Consider the following 17207-nt stretch of genomic DNA (forward strand, 5'->3'; position numbering starts at 1 on the left):
TTGTTGAGAGAAAAGGAGAAAAGTGTGCAAGTATCCAACCGTAACTGTGGTTTTGTCTATTCTTTCAGTTCTATCAGTTTTATTTCACACATTTTGCAACTCTGTTTGGTGCATACACATTTAGGATTGCTATGTCTTCTTGGTGGATTGACCTTTTTTATTATGTATTATAATATCCTTCTCTGTCTCTAATAATTTTCTTTGCTCTGAAGTCTCCTTTATCTATTATTAATATAGTCACTCCTGCGTTATTTTGATTGTGTGATATATCTTTTTCCATCCTTTAACTTTCAGCGTGTCTATATTGTTATATTTGAGGGTACTTTTTTATAGACAGTACATAGGTGAGCCATATTTTAACCCTGCAAATCTCTTTCTTTCAGTTGGTATATTTCATGCTTTTAAATTTAATTAATTTGTCATATGTTTGGGCTTAAGTCTGCCATTTTCTTTTTTATTTATGTCTTTTTTAATGTTATTTTTAACTGTTTTCCACCTTTTCTTAACTTAGCTGATGCCATTTTATTGATTTTTTTGTTTGTTTATTCTATTTTTCATTTTTCTGTTTTATTTTTCCTACCTTCCTGTGGGTACTTAAAGATTTTTTTAAAATCTCTTTTTGATTTATCAATAGTGGTTTTGATTGTATCATTTTGTATAGTTTTTTAGTGATTGCTGTAGGTAACACTTCAGTGTAGTGATGTCATCATTTTATTAGTTCAAATGAAGTATAGAAAACTTACTTTCATTTATGTCTTATCACCATTCTGAATTTATAATAGTTATCTTAAATATTTCCTCCATACACATTTAGAATCATATCAGACAGTGTTATAATTTTTGCTTCAACTGTCAAAATTAAAGAGGAGAAGAAACATGTATTGTATTTACCCATATTTATGCTTACCATATTTTTTGTTTCTTTTTGGTGTTCTGATATATGTTTTTTCCTCTTTTTAAAAAATTACCTTTCTGTTTAGAGAATGGAGTTTAGCCGTTCTTTCAGGGTAGGTCTGCTGGTGATAGAATCTCTTATTTTCCTTCATGTGAGATTGTCTTGGTTTCTTCTTGACTGCTAAGTGATGTATTTACTGGTATAACTTTCTGAGTGGGTAGTTTTTTTCTTTCAATCACTGGAAACTCTTGTGCCACATCCTAGCCTTCATGGTTTCTAATAAACAATCCATTGTCATTCTAATTATTTTTCCCCTATAGGTAATGTGTTATCTCTGGCTACTGTCAAGATTTTTTTCTTTGTCTTTAATTTTCAGAAGTTATGATGTGTCTTAGCATGGACATTTTAAAATTTATTCTGTTTGTGTTTCACTCAGCTTCTTGAATCTGTAGGTTTATGGGTCTTGCTAAGTGGGAATTTTCTGCTTTGCCCTCTGTCTCTCTCCTTTAGGAACTCAGGTGACATGAATGTTAGATACTTTGTTATGATCCGACAAATCCCTGAGGCCCTAATCATTTTTTTCCATTCTATTTTCTTTGTTTTGATCAAATTGGATAATTTCTGTTGTTCTGTCTTCCAGTTTGGTTATTCTTTCCTCTGTCCTCATCATTCTGCTGTTGAGCCTATCTACTGAACTTTTTATTTACACTATTATATTTCTCAATTTTAAAAACTTTGCGGATACTTTCTGTTTCTTAAGGATTTCTGGTTTTTTGAGTTGTTTCAAGCATGTTCGTAATTGCTTATTGAAGCATTTTTATCATGGCTGCTTTAAAATCTTTGTCAGATAATTCTAACAACTCTTTCTTCTCAATGTTAGCATTGAGCAATTGATTGTATTTTTTTCATTTGGTTTGAGATCTTTCAGGTTCCAGGTATGAGGAGTGTTTTTTGATTGACATATAGGTATTTTGGGCATAATAGTATAAGACCCTAGATCTTATTTTAACTTTCTGTTTTAGCTGTATTTTTTTATACCACTCTGGTAGAAGAAGGGGTGAGGGCACATCACCTCATTACTGCCAGGTAGGAATATAAGGCCATTATTTTTGTTGACATCCAGCTCCCCAGTAGGCCTCCACTAATACCTCCTTGGCTGGGAAATATAGGAGTGCTTCATTACTGGTTCTCATTTGGCCTCCATTTATAGGGCAGGAGAAAAGGTGTGACCTCTTGATTGGTGATGAAGTGGTTTCTTATCACCTATTGGAAATGAAAGTGTTGACTTCTTTGTAGTTTTCTGACACCACCATGACTAAGAGAGTTGGGAGTTGAGCATTGTGCCTCATGATAGACTCATGAATGTAGAAGTCTAGGTTTCTACTCAGCCTTTGCTGGAATGGATGGGGGTAGGGTAAAGTTTTTTCTGAGTGGTTATTGTCTAAAAGTTTTATTTTTGCTAGGCTGCTCTTTTCCTGTCCTTTGGCTAGAGAGACAGGCTTTTGTTGGGGATTTTTTGTATGCATGCGCTGGCATTTCTCAGTGGTTGGCTCCTTTGACTTTGAGACTGGTATAAATAAGGCAAAAAGGAAACCCAGGGCACTTACCATAGTGTCGTTCATAGAGTCCTGAAGTTCATAGCTAGACTACCTTCTACCCATGTTTCTAAGTCTTTTTATGTTTGTTTTATATGTAATGTCCAAGCTTCTTGGTAGTACTTAGTGAGAAGACTAGGGAAAATTATGTCTACTCCGTCTTCCCATCCATGTATCTTTAAAATAAGTGTCTGATCTATTTATTGTCCTGCAATAAAAGTGATGATTTCTTAAAAACAGGTTATGAAACAACTTATAGGATGTAGATGATGATGACATGAATAGCTTAGAACAGTAGCTCTCAAACTTAAAGTGCATTCAAACACCTGGAAGGCTTTTTAACACTGATTATGGAGCCCTACTCCCAAGAAGAAATGAGAACTAGCATTTCTAACAAGTTCCCAGGTAATACTGAAGGTGCTGCTCTGGGGACCATAGTATGATAATCTGTTTCAAAGAAATGCTGAATAGATGACAGATCATTAGCTTTAAATGATATTAATGGCAAATACAGTTGCTTTGAGTAAAACAAATAAAAATTTGTAATAATTAAACTGGGTATTAGATATAAAATATTTAAATGTATATACTTAAAAGATGGTATCATATTTTTAATGAAATGGGTTTTCCCATTTTCCAGCACTATAGTATATGGCATTTGAGAGGCCAAAAGAGTTAAGACACTAAGGGAAATAGTATTCATTTTATTATAAAGGGAAGAATATAGCAAAAAATGAGAGATAAGGTGATCAGTTGTTCTGTGAGCATAAAATAATGCCTATTTTTTGGATCTTAGGCAAGAGTGTTTGAAAGATACCTTAAGCCACACTCTGATAGTTGTATGATATGCAAGATCTTTCTTAAGACTCAGATTTGATGTCAGAAAAGCTCTGTTACATTGATCTGAACTAATGATGCCCAACCTGCTAATTACTGCACTTATCATCATAATATACCTTCCTCTAAAGTTCATCTTTTTTTCTTGAGTTAGTGAGTAAAAATGATTCTGGAATTAAAACTACTCCCATCAATAGTATGACCATTAGTTTAGATCAAGGTGAACCTAGAAATATTTTTCCCAGGTGATCACTAACTATAAAAAAGAAAAATTAAAATAGTGAAATGTCAGAATGAGGTCTCTTAGACATTCTTCTTCTTACAGAAGTTGTTATAAATGTTAATAAAGAGATTTGCTTGTGAATATTCATCAGATAATTGTTCTGATTTTGTAGCCACATACATTAGAGTAATAAAGTATTTCCTTTTCTCTTTTAGCTCTGTTGGCTTAGCAAAAGCAGCTCTAGAAGCAATTAATGGATTCAACCTTTTTGGCAACCAGGTAAAAAATAAGACCCCCAGAATCTTTGATTATTTGAATTGCACATTTAATTAATTTGGCTTTTCATTAACAAAGTCATTTCCTTATAATCAGAGAATGTCCAAAATTTATGTAGAAGCTCATGCTTGAACTTTTCCTTTGAAAATGATTTGCCAGTTAAATTTTAGTTTTCTAACTAAAGACCATTGCTTAATTTCTTTAAAAAAAAAAAAAAAAGAAAGAAAAATTTTTTTGATAAAGAATTCTGATTTCGTTGGTTCAGTGACTTTTCCCTCAAGTCTATTACTCATTTTGCAGAGAGTTTCACATTTTTTAATATATTTGGCATTGTATATATATTTTTTTATGTCAGTTTTCATGTTGGTTTCAATTTAATGTATTTCAATGTATATCTCATGTAGAAGAGAATTTGTGTGATGTGTTTAGCCAGATAATTGGGAGTTTTGATCCTAGCTTCACCTTCAACTGGCTATAATCAAATGTCTAAAATCTCATTATCTTTGGGGATGAAAAAGAAACCCTGAAGTTCGTCTTAAATTTTCATTAGATCTTTAACCAGTTTTTGTACTGAAAGAATCTAATCAAGTGACCATGGATTGAGTTGTCAGTGGAAAGGAATAAAATGTAGGAATAGAGGTTACTACTTTGGATCAAGAAGTAGGCCAATTTTCTTTAGCAGTTTTTATAAAGATTCCTAAGATGGTGAGGTAAAGTGAAGTTTCTGACTGATATTATAATTAATCCTAAGCTACTGAAATGCTAAGTCAGTAAAGAGACATTTTAGGAGGTTACACAGTTGTGCAAAAAAAAAATGACATGGTTTTTGTTATGGCAATTATAATACTATTTACTCAAGTCTTGAATTTAAGAATGTTTTTAATTGTAGTATATTAATGCAGCTACCTCTCTTCTCCACCTTACGTACACAAGCACTCTTCTCATCCCAACTCCCTCTGGAGGATGGATGGGCTCTGTCTATATGAAGGTCATGAGGAATTACCACACACTCTGGATCACCCATTTTCATATTCCTGGATGGATGGATGGATGGATGGATGGATGGATGGATGGATGGATGGATGGATGGATGGATAGATAGACAGACAGGAGTAGGAGGATAAAATGACTTTAAAGAATGGCATTATATTAGGGGTTAGGAGACAGGATCACTGCATGCTCTGTACTCAATTCCACCAGTGAGTTTGGCTATTTAACTAAGCCTCAGCTTCCTTGTCTAAAAAAATAAAGATAATGATAATAGGACCTAACTCAGGAGGTTTTCATGCAAATAAAAGTTAGTTAGCATAGTGCTTTGCAGAGATTAAACTTTTAATAAATGCCATCTCTTGTTGCTATTTTTTTTTAATTTTATTTTTTTGAGACAAAGGTCTCGCTCTTGTCCCCCAGGCTGGAGTGCGATGGCGCGATCTCGGCTCACTGCGACCTCCGCCTCCCGGGTTCAAGCAATTCTTCTGCCTCGGCCCCCCGAGTAGCTGGGATTACAGGCGACTGCCACCACACCCGGCTAATTTTTGTATTTTTAGTTGAGACGGGGTTTCACCATGTTGGCCAGGCTGGTCTCTAACTCCTGACCTCAGGTGATCCACCCACCTCAGCCTCCCAAAGTGCTGGGATTACAGGCATGAGACACTATGCATGGCTGACTCCTGTTGCTATTATTTATGAAATAATAGTAATACAAAGGAAGGGAAATGAGAAAGAACTGAAAGCTTTCTAGAGCATATATCAAGGAGACTGAGAGGAGGCATGGATTAAACCAGAGCTGATGTTATCAGCAGTCTGGAAAGGTACAGGTCTTGCTAACCTGGCTTCTGTGACATACCAAATACTGAGCTGAATGGAGCTGAGTGTCTCTTGGTTGGCTGTTATATGGTAGTAGCCAGCTCTTTTTTGCAATAGTGTCATCTCCTTTGAAGTACCTGAGTCTTAGTGTATATTGCTTACATACCTGTATGCACCCCTTCCAATTGCGTGTATACTCACACACATACATACAAGCTACATTTCCTAACTCTACCGATCTTTCAGTGCTCGATTTTTCCCAGGAAGCTTTCATAAATTGCTCAGCTATAATTCTAAAATCACGAAATTACTTTACTCTGCATTTGGATTCTGAGTTATAACTGTATTGCTGATATTGTTCCTCAGCCAGTTTCTTAATCTTGACTACGCATTGGAATTATTTGAGGAATTAAAAAAAATACTCATATATGAGCTCTACTTCCAGGGATTCTGATTTAATTGGTGTAGGGGGAGGCCTTGGCATTGAGATTTTTTGGAACTCCTCAGGAATTCTAATATACAATCAAGGGTGAGAACAACTGCTCTAAGCCGAGTTAAATTTTGGCCTTGTTCAGGTCACATCTATTTCCAATGGAGCTATGCACCAAATATTTGCTGAATTGACTACTACTTGATTGTTTCAGATAGAAATATGGACAGATTGTTTCAGATAGAAATATGGACAGATAATATCTTCTTCTTTTTTTTTTTTTTTTGAGACAGCTTCTTGCTCTATCACCCAGGCTGGAGTGCAGTGGCGCGATCTTGGCTCACTGCAACCTCCACCTCCTGGGTTCAAGCGATTCTCCTGCCTCAGCCTCCCAAGTAGCTGGGAGTACAGGCATGTGCCACCACACCCGGCTAATTTTTGGATTTTTAATAGAGGTGGGGTTTCATCATGTTGGCCAGGCTGATCTTGAACTCCTTACCTCAGGTGATCCGCCCGCCTTGGCCTCCCAAAGTGCTGGGATTACAGCCGTGAGCCACCACGCCGGGCCATGTCTTATTTCTTTAGCCACAAGAATATCACATGTTGCCAGTAAAGTCCCGTCATCTTCCATTTTTACAAGGTAGTGTCAGTGTCCTAGTTTTACAAATTCCCTTTCGTCTCTTTTTTCTGATGTGGAGAATTGCAGAAATATGACTTTGAAAATGTTACTATTCCCTCCTCTACAGCAGTTAAATTAATAATGTACCTGCTAAACAGTAGCACATTTAAAAGTGCATGTGATCTTTTTAGTGTTTAATCATTTTATAATGTCATTGTATATACTTAAAAGAGCTGTAATCTAATTAAAAGTCAGTTGCTGGGAAAAGAATTGACATAAAGAAATGCTTTTATTCAAATGAAAATCCATAGAAACCACCTCAAGACTTGGGGGATTTCAGATCATATTGATATTCACAGTTATTCCTAAAGGCCATTGGTATAAGGTTTTGGAAGACCTGATTGTGTGTCTTTAATTAAATTAATTTAGAACTTTCAAAAAGTACATTCCCTCTTGATGGCAACTCAAGAGAGATAGTAGAGCCCTTCTCTCAAAATGAATGATTGGAAGATTGAGGTAGTGTTTCTCAGATCACACCACACAGGGGCAAAACTAGGAATTAAACCAATGCCACTCCATAATGAATCTATTAATAGAAGATCAACTTGTTGGTACGGGAAATTTCAGCTGTTGGACACTTTCTACTTTTAGAATTGGGAGCTGTGCATTTTCTTTGGAAACTCAAGCTGTTTTTTGCTTAATAATTATTGAGCTGCTGAAAGAGGTATCCATTTCACAAATAGTGTGAAAGGCTTGCCTTTTGCCCCTGGCTTCAGCATATGAGATAAAACAAATGTTAATTTTATTTTTATGGGCAGTTGTTGGGTGGTAAAGTTTTTCGCTTTGGTTATGATTATTATGCGTTCCTATACTTCCTCCTTTTTTTCCAATAATAACTTTCCTTATTATTCAAGGGAAAAAAAAACACTTTAAGTCTTTTTCTGAAACTATTTTCCAAATTTATTTTTCTTTGGGACATTGAGAATAAAATGTGATAAAAAGGCCTAGTTTCCTTAATGATTTGTTTACAATAAAAACCAATTTGGGGCAGAGCTACATTTAGAAACATATATAATCCTCAATATGGGAATCACATATTTCATCATGATCTCAAATATATTCTGTATAAATTTCATGACAAATACATTTAAATATTATTTAAATAATGTTTGATAATATTTAAACAGTAATATTTTAGTCTATCAGAATTTATTTTCATCAAATGTCATAATCATAGTAAGCAACAGTTTTGTGATTCCTGGGTTCGAGTCTCAGCTCTGCTCTTTTGAGACCCTGAAAATTCATGTTCAAATTTATCTTTCTCTGTAGTTTGAGAATTCCTTTCACAGTATGTGCATGAGGACAAAGAAGCTTGGGTTGTGAGAGGGGCTGCTGGAAAGAGCTGTTGGGTCAGTAGGCAAAAGTTGGCTATTTACACATCTATTGCCACCACAGCCTTGGTGCAGAAGGGAAATTCCCATCAGTAAATTTCTGGAAGAATACATTTCTCCAGGCTCTGCTACAGAGCTCAGTGACAGCCTCATAACTGAACTAGGGGAGAAAATCTCCTGACCATAGTTTTGCAGTGTGGTTTTGTTCCAGAATAAGAATGTGAAGATCATGTATGATAGGTAGATCCAATGACCAGTTGTACCTTGTTTTATTTTTTGAGTCTAGATGAGGGCAGCAAGTCCCTTAGCTCAGGCTCCGAGAAGTGATTAATGAAGAAAAGAAAGATCAGACAGTCTTTAAATTGTTTTCTTTTGAATTGAGACCAGTGAGATCAGCAAAGTCTTATGTTTATACAGTTGGTACCCTTGGCCTTAGGGACTATCTCAAAAGTGGTTGTTCTGGTCATGGGATTAAGGGAAGTGCAGTGCAACCCTTCCTCACCACTGGAACTCAAGTCCCCATGACAGTGGTCAGGTTTCAGAATCATCTTCCAGTCCCAGTGCATTTACTAGACTAAAACCATTATAGAAACTTGGTTAGGGAGTAAAGTTTGAGCTGTCAGTCTTAAAATAAGCTCTTTAGGTGGAGTCAGGATATTATGGCAGAATTATAATGTTTTCAGGAAATGGAAGATGAAAATAAAATATCCAAAGTTAATCAGATACTCTGAAGTGACATATACATATAAAACATCCTTTCATATTCCTGTCCTTAATTGGGGAAATCAAGATACTGACAAATGAGCCGAGGCCAGAATCTAAAAGGTAATGACTAGAGAAATTGCTCATGTTATGCAAAGTGTTCAAAGCAGTGCAGACATCTAGCTTCCTTTGAAATTTACAGGCCTTAAATTAATGTGTCTGATGATTTAAAGTAGGTGATAATTAATTCCATGTGTGGGTTCTCCTTGTTGACTCTTAAAAAGACTTGCTTTTGGATTGGGAATAGCTGCCCATGACCTTGGGAGATTTTACCCTCCTGGAAATCTGGACCGTAATGCCTAAAGCATGGGATATTTTTGTGAGAAGACAGCCAAACAATATAGTTAATCACCCTTTAGTCTTGGTGTTAAAATATGGTAACATTATGAGATTATTTTTCCCTTTGGGCATATTTCTTAGGTTGGCAGAGAAAAATTGAGAGCTGAATAAATACTTTGATGAATTTAGACAAATAAGCCATTTATTTGCGGCCAGAAAATAGAAGTTGGCTGTTTACATTAATCAAGTAACATAGAAAATTGCCAAATTTGCCATTTCACTTCATTATTTATAAATTATCCTACTTAGATTGTATCTTTTGAAAATTTAATTCCAGGCAGATAGTTTGGTATGCAATTAACTTTATTAATTCTTGGCCTAAAGATAAATTATAGCTCCTATTTTTTGTGTATTCATAGGTTCCTAACATATTATATCCATTTATTTCTCTGCTGTTTTGTTCTAACTACCCTACTTGCTCCCATTTCACCAAAATTCAGAGCCTAGCTATGGTCCTCACCTTCTCTATGAAGTGCCCCAACTTCCCTGGGGACTTGTTTTATAATTTTCTTCTCCCCCTTAAACCACTAACTTTGGTGAAACTAAGTCATGTGTTGCAATGTGCTGCCTTTTTGTTTTCTTAATAATGTTGTTCAGGACTGTTGCCTGGGTCAGCTCCTTGAGAGCACAGGTCAAATTTGATCTTGTTTGTTTTCCTCAAAGCAGAGTGCACAGTACCTTGCCAACGGCAGCTGCTGCATGAACCAGTAGAGATGGGAGGTTGGAACTCTGGAGTTATAGAAAGGACAATTTACCATTCATCTGGTGGTTGAGAGACCGCCTCACCGAATCACTGTTCATTTATTAATTTACTTGTCAGATTTTAAAAAGATTTTAAAATGATATTCTGAATGAGAAATCATTCTATTTTATGAGCTAATTTTCATGTACAAACATGGGCTACTAGGAAAAAAATACCTCTAGTGAATCTGACATCTGGGTATGGGGTCTGGTGCTGCTAGATTTTGAAGTTCAGTCTAGGTGATTTGTTGGAGATATTTTTGTTTCAGTTTGAATGCATCTGTGAAGTTGGTGAGAATTGGGATGAGATTCAGAAAATAGTATTAAAGTAACATGAAATTTATAATTCTCTTTTCCCTTTCCCCATGTATTTTTCTGAGTATTCTCCTTATTCCCATCCAGTTCTATGTGATTTCAAATATTTAGCTCCCCAGTAAAGCTGTTGAATATGGAATGCACTAGTTTTAACCTGGTTAGCAGATAGATTAACATTTTCTGTTACACATATTTGTTTTATTCAAGCTTTTTTTTCTTACTTGAAATATATATATGTGTGTGTGCATATATATATATGGGGGAATTGTATAAAATATACATATATGGGGGAATTGTATAATATAGTGTTCAAAGAATGGGCCTCTGTGTCAGAGACTTGATTTTGAACCTTTGCTCTGTTAAAGTAAGTCTTAACGTCCTTTTCAGTAAAATGGGGAAAACAATATCTACATACGGATATTAAATGAGACAATCCATGTGACACATAAAGCATAGTGCCTGTTGTGGTGAATATTAGTCAAGATTAGTTGCTTTATTGTTATTTGAGATTCTCCTGTCTTCATAATCCAGTATTCTTTTACATTCATCTAGATTGTATCTAAATTTGTTTAGTTTGATCATATAGTCAGTATTTATGAGGAATGTACAACTCAGATTTTATGAATCTGCATTCTCATTCTTTTTCATGTTAGCTAAACTAATTGTATTTCCATTAAAATAAATGTCACTAATATATTGGCTATCTTGTAATCAGTACATTTTGATTTATAAGAAAGTCAGGGAAAACATGAAAATAACATTTTTATGATTATAAAATTAATGTTTATTGCAAGATATTTGAGAAATATTGAAAGTACAAACAAAATTTAAATCTTCTGGAACTCCACACTCAAGATGCAGTCAATGTCAGTATTTTTGTGAAGTTTTCACAGTCAAAATGCCAAAGTTCTACAAGTCTTTTTTCTTAATTTAGGAAATGTTTTTCTTTTTCTCTTTCCAGGGCTGTTCGTGGTCAGTTATATTTGTGGATCTAGATGCTCACAATCGCAACAGGCAAACTTTGTGCTCGCTGTTACCCAGAGAATCAAGATCACATGTGAGACATTTAATAATGATAAATTTAACATGAACTGTTGTTTATGATTTCCATGTAGTTTTATCTTAATTTCCAATAAAGTACTCTAAAATGTTAGTGGTCGTCCAGACAGGGATAAGAAGACATGGTAGATATTGCCCCTTACTCCTCTGGCCTGGGGAGGTCTTAGGAACTGGACAAGAGTTGTGGACACGGCTGCTTTGGCCTTTGAATCTTTTGCAGGAGAATAGAAAAATAGACTTTTCTTCTGGGGGAGTAGCAACATTAGGCCAAGGTGAATTATTTTTTTGCCATGGTATATTAGAAAAATATTTTTCATAGTGTATATATCTTTTGGATAAAATAACCTTCCATTCCTTATTTCTGTTCTCTCATTCAATTCACTTTTCCCCCTTGCCTGATGAACTTTTGTATGCTTATCCTACCTGATTGCAGAATTTTCTAGGGACTATTTGTGGTTCTGTTATTTAGAAAACACCCAAAGTGGAATAATTAGTTATTCAAAACAACTCTTTTGTGTAAGTAATGTAAGATTATCATTAAAAAGAAAAAGCTCCCCAAATAAGCAAATAATATAACACCCACTCATGCCACTACTCTAATACAATCTTGACAACATTTGGGTATATATGTTTTCACTTATTTTTAGACATATATAATATTTTTATTTTACAAAGCTATAAGAGTACTTTTTATATTGATTGATAACCTAGCTCTGTGAATGGATATTGTCCCATACCAGTAAACAGATTTCTACAATGTAAATTTTAATAGTTGCTAATTTACTCAACTAATTGTTGGACATTTAGGTTGTTTCCTCTTTTTCATTATTATAAGCAAATTGTTGTGAAAGACTAAGTTGTGACAACTATTAAATTTTTGTGCACCATTTTAATTAATATTTTGATGTTTGAGCCCATTGAATCTTGAAAATACTATCAACAAATAAAGTTTTATCTCCTCTGTAAGGTTTCCTGGAACATGCCATAGAAACATCTGTCTGATCCTGGGAGCAGAGCGTGCTCACTTTTGACTGCATAACCTCACTGGCTTTTCATCTCTATCATTCTCCTTGGGTTGTGTTGATCACATCGCTGTGGACACTCACAGTCTCTCTTTCTCATTGCCTCCAGAACACAGATGCTGCCCTGCTCCCCTGCATCAGTTATCCTGCATTTGCCCTGGATGATGAAGTTCTGTTTAGCCAGACACTTGATAAAGTGGTTAGAAAATTAAAAGGAAAATATGGATTTAAACGTTTCTTGAGAGATGGGTATAGAACATCACTGGAAGATCCCAACAGATGCTACTACAAGCCAGCTGAAATTAAGGTATTAAAAAATATTCCATGGTAATCGCATATCAGAGCAATCAAAAGCACAGATTCAGGAGACTGACCATTGGGTTTGAATTCTGGCTCTGCTACTTACTAGCTATGTGGCCCTGGGCCAGTTAATTAATCTCTCTCTGTGTTTAATTTTTTTCATTGGTAAAATAATAATAGTACCTATATCATGAGGTTCTTATGACGATTAAATAACTTACATAAAAGTGCTTAGAATAGTGCTTGGCACGTAGTGAATGCTCAGTAAGTGTTAGCTCTTATTACCAGTGAGGTGTTTACTGATAATGGGCCATGTTGATTTATTGGGTGAATAATTTTTCTATTGCATTTTCAGTCCTATGCTTGCCTGATCCATACTATTTGTCTTATATAATATTAAATATCTGTTTGTAATATTCCTTTCAATCTATTAAGCAAATTCTTTTATTAAAACTGATAGGCCATTCCATCTTCCTTTATCTGTTTCATTTAGACACTTTCTTTTAAAATATAGTCCTCTAAATATTTAGTTTTAAAATGTTTTGTATTTCAAAACACACATACCACTATATGTAGTTTTATACTAGCTGCTTTTAAGCCATCTAGAAAATAGCACCCCAAAAAAGTAAGAAGTCATGCACATTGCTGAGGATTTTGCTTTAATGTAGTGTTTTGAAAGGTATTTTGTTTTTTTGTTTCTTTCCTTTTGAGATGGAGTCTTGCTCTGTTGCCCAGGCTGGAGAGCAGTGGCATGATCTCAGCTCACTGTAACCTCCACCTCCTGGGTTCAAGCAATTCTCCTGCCTCAGCCTCCTGAGTAGCTGGGATTACAGGCACATGCCACAATGCCCAGCCCAGCTAATTTTTTTGTGTTAGTAGAGATGGGGTTTCACCATGTTGGCCAGGCTGGTCTTGAACTCCTGACCAAGTGATCTGCCCTCCTAGGCCTCCCAAAGTGCTGGGATTACAAGCATGAGCCACTGTGCCCGGCTGAAAGGTATTTTGTGTGCATGGGCATAATTGGCTCACTCACTGAAGGTAGGTAAGGTCCCTAGGAATCTGTATGTAGAAAATGTGTAGGCAACGTTATACCTTTTAAGTGTTTTGGCAATTAACATACTATTTTAAAATTTAACATACACTTTTGCAGAAAAACTAGACAAGCTATTTATCATTTTATTTAACTTCTTTTTTTGTTTTTTTGTTTTTTTTAAAATAGAGACCAGATCCCCCTATGTTGCCCAGGCTGGACTGGAACTCCAGGGCTCAAGTGATTCTCCTGCCTCAGCCTCCCAAGTAGCTTGGACTACAGGCATACACCACCACACCCAGCTTTATTTAATTTCACAGTTGACTATCACTTGGAAACCATTTTATTGTGTGCACTTTTGAAATTTTCAGCAGTGTTGGCAGTGTTACAATCTGTTAGGTTGGGCCAAAAGATCCATTTATCTCTTAAACACCTTCAAATGTTTCTTTCCTATTTAATACATTTTCTGTGCCAATATTTACAGCACTTACATTTGAATTGGACCACCTGCAACTAACTACCACCTTGCACACTTCCAACTTTTGATCTGTCCAGCAAGCTTTCTGCACCTTCTCCTGAGCACCACCAAGGAAAGCCACAGAACTGTGGGTAGGAGCTGCCCCACAGTCAGGAGATCTGTCTTGGTTCAGCCTCATCATTGCTGTCACTTCTTGTCAGTCCTGCTATCTGACTCTGCCAGGAGCTCCCCATGAAAGCTTTTCCAGCTTTTTCCTGTTTGTACTCAAGTTCGCAGACTTTCCTTTTTATTTTCTACTTGATAGCCTTTCATTTCAGCATGGCCTCCTCCACTGTGTCTTTCCTTCATCCATACTTACCTCCATCTCTCTTGCCTTACAGAAGGAGCTCTCTGTTCTTTCTAAGCCTAACCTATCCTGTGTATACCCCATCCTGTTCTCTTTTACTTTCTTAACACCCTCACTTGTTTTCTTCTGTGATAGAAGGATATCTATTTCTCTTTCTTTTTTCTCCTCATCTTCCCCATTTCTACTTCTCTGTCTTGTTTCCCCAACTTAAATTAGCTTTTTTCCTCATTAAGCACATTGATATTTATCATTAAGAAACCAAATGAAACCCTTCCTCAGCCCTTTCCCTGTCCACCTCCATCCTCTTTCTCTTGGTGCCACACATCTGAAAAGCATGGCCTCTGCTTGGTGTCTCCTTGTTTACATCCTGCTTACTCTTTCCCCTTATAAACTGGCTTACTTCTGAGCACTCCCCAGTAGCTGTGCTGGCTTCAATCCATTTACATTACTGAGTCAGAGTGGATGGTTTTCTGATCTCATTTCACAGAACTTCTTGGCATTTGAGTCTTGTTTGTTGGAACATTCTCCGTTGGCTGTGACCCCATTCTTTATTCTCCACTTCTCTCACTTACTTCTTAGTCTCCTTTGCAGGTTCCTCTTCTTCTGCCCCCTCTTAAACATTGCTCTTCTCCTAGGGTCCGTCCACAGCCCTAGCTCTCTTCATTCTGGTTGTGAACTCTTAGCTTCAGCTGTAGCTATTAACCACAGATCTCCATCCCTAACTCATACCTCTCCTCAAGTGCCCACCCCCTGTATGCAGCTGCCTTGTGGACATCCTCGCTTAGATGTCTTACAGTTTGCCTGTATTCAGTTTCCACTCCTGTGCCCAAGCCCTATACCTGAGAGTCATTCTAGGCACTTCCTTCTCACCCATCTACCTTTGTCAATCACCAAGGCTGGCAGATTTAGCCTCCTAAAAATCCTAAAATTCTGTTTTTTCCTCTCTGTTACTCCCTGCTTTAGGCTAGTGGATCTGGGGCGATTTTGCCCTCCAGGAGACATTTGACAATGTCTGCAGACATTTTGGGTTATCACAATATAGTAGGTACTACTGACATCTGGAAGGTAGATACTAGGGATGCTACTAAACATTCCTGCACCACAAAGGACAGCCCAACAACAAAGAATTATTTGGCCACAATGTCAGTAGTGCCGAAGTTGAGAAACCTCAGTTTAGGTTGTCATCTTTTCTCTTTGGATTTTCCTCCAGCAGAATTCCAGCTGGTCCTCTTTTTTGCCCTACAACTCTCTTCAGTATTACCAGCTGCTCAGTCTAGCAAGTAAATATAATGAGTAAATCTGATCCTGCTGAGTATTCACCTGTGGTTCTCTTTTATTTCCAGACCAAAGTGTTAGCCACTTAGCATGACCTGCAAGGCCCTTCCTGATCTGGCTGGCCTGGCCCATCTGTTGGGTTTCAGTTTTCACTACTTTGTCCTTGCTTATTCCAGAAATACTGAATTGCTGGTAGATTCTTTAACATACTTTGTGATTCTGTGCATCTGTGGTTTGTAACTGTTATTTCCTTTGCCTTGAGTTACCTTAGCTCATCTCCCCAGTGAAGTCCATCCAGTGTTAGCTGAAACATCTCCTTTCCTGTAAACATTCCCTGATTCCAAGGCAGACTCAGGTGTTCCACTCCCTATGAGGCTGACATACCATGTGTAGATATTTCCTACTGCATAGTAGTTGTTTATTTACATGCTGGCCTCCCTATTAGGCTGTGAGCCTCTGAGGGAAGTTCTCTGTCTTTTGTCTTAGTAGCTCTCTGTCTAGTTGGTTCCAGGCATTAGTAAGTATTCAGTAAATATTTATTGAAGGACTGCAGTTTGATGGACTGAATGAGTGAGCTTTTGAATAATAAGACCTGAGGAAATTTTTTTTTAAAAAAAGAACAAGGAAACTGCTTACAAAATCAGTTCAACTTTATTGCTATAAACAAATCTTTGACATATCGCCCAACTATAGTTCTTCTAATTTAATTGTTAGTGGCTGGGCACAGTGGTTCATGCCTGTAATGCCTGTAATCCCAGCACTTTGGGAGGCCAAGATAAGAGGATCTCTTGAGGCCAGGGGTTTGACCAGCCTGGGCAACACAGGGAGGAGACCACATCTCTGAGAAAAAAGAAAGAAAGAAAGAGAGACAGAGAGAGATAGCCAGGTAATAGTGGTTTGCGTCTATAGTCCCAGCCCTCCCACTTGGGAGGCTGAGGCAGGAAAAAGGATCCCTTGAGCCCAGGAGGGCAAGGCTGCAGAGAGCTGTGATTGTGCCACTGCACTCCAGCCTGGGCCACAGAGTGAGATCTTGTCTCAAAATAATAATAATAATTTAATTGTTAGTGTAAAATTTAATGTTTTATTTTCTGTTTTAGCTATTTGATGGCATTGAATGTGAATTTCCCATATTTTTCCTTTATATGATGATTGATGGTAAGTAAGCTTTTTCCTGATATTTAAGCAAGCTTTTTCCTGAAATTTAAGCTGTAGGATTTAAGTGGTTTAAAGAAGAGCAGAAATGAATTATGACTCTTTTCAGCTAGAAAAATAGACTGCACTTCAGTGATGTTAATTGCCCTGCATTTGTATATACTACTCTTTTGCTTTCTGAGTGAATGCTAAATCATTTAAAGAATTAAAAAAACACTTGGAAGCATTTAAAAAATGATAGTATATATATTATTCATATTTACAAAGAAAAATTTTTATTAGTAGAAATCATTAATATTGTAATCCATGATAATGT

The 17207-nt window shown here is 36.5% G+C and overlaps 1 protein-coding gene across 5 annotated transcripts in view; it reads left to right on the forward strand.

Annotated features, from left to right (window-relative positions):
- Positions 1-17207, forward strand: part of PHKB (phosphorylase kinase regulatory subunit beta) — a 238194-nt gene that overhangs the window by 118608 nt on the left and 102379 nt on the right. For all 5 annotated transcript variants that reach the window (XM_054452899.2, XM_054452903.2, XM_054452901.2 and 2 more), the window contains 4 exons: positions 3766-3829; positions 11191-11286; positions 12420-12617; positions 16837-16894. In XM_054452899.2, the coding sequence (XP_054308874.2) occupies positions 3766-3829; positions 11191-11286; positions 12420-12617; positions 16837-16894 (416 nt within the window). The remainder of the gene's footprint in view (positions 1-3765; positions 3830-11190; positions 11287-12419; positions 12618-16836; positions 16895-17207) is intronic.

Source organism: Pongo pygmaeus, chromosome 18 (genome assembly GCF_028885625.2).
Source record: "Pongo pygmaeus isolate AG05252 chromosome 18, NHGRI_mPonPyg2-v2.0_pri, whole genome shotgun sequence".
Taxonomy (NCBI): domain Eukaryota; kingdom Metazoa; phylum Chordata; class Mammalia; order Primates; family Hominidae; genus Pongo; species Pongo pygmaeus.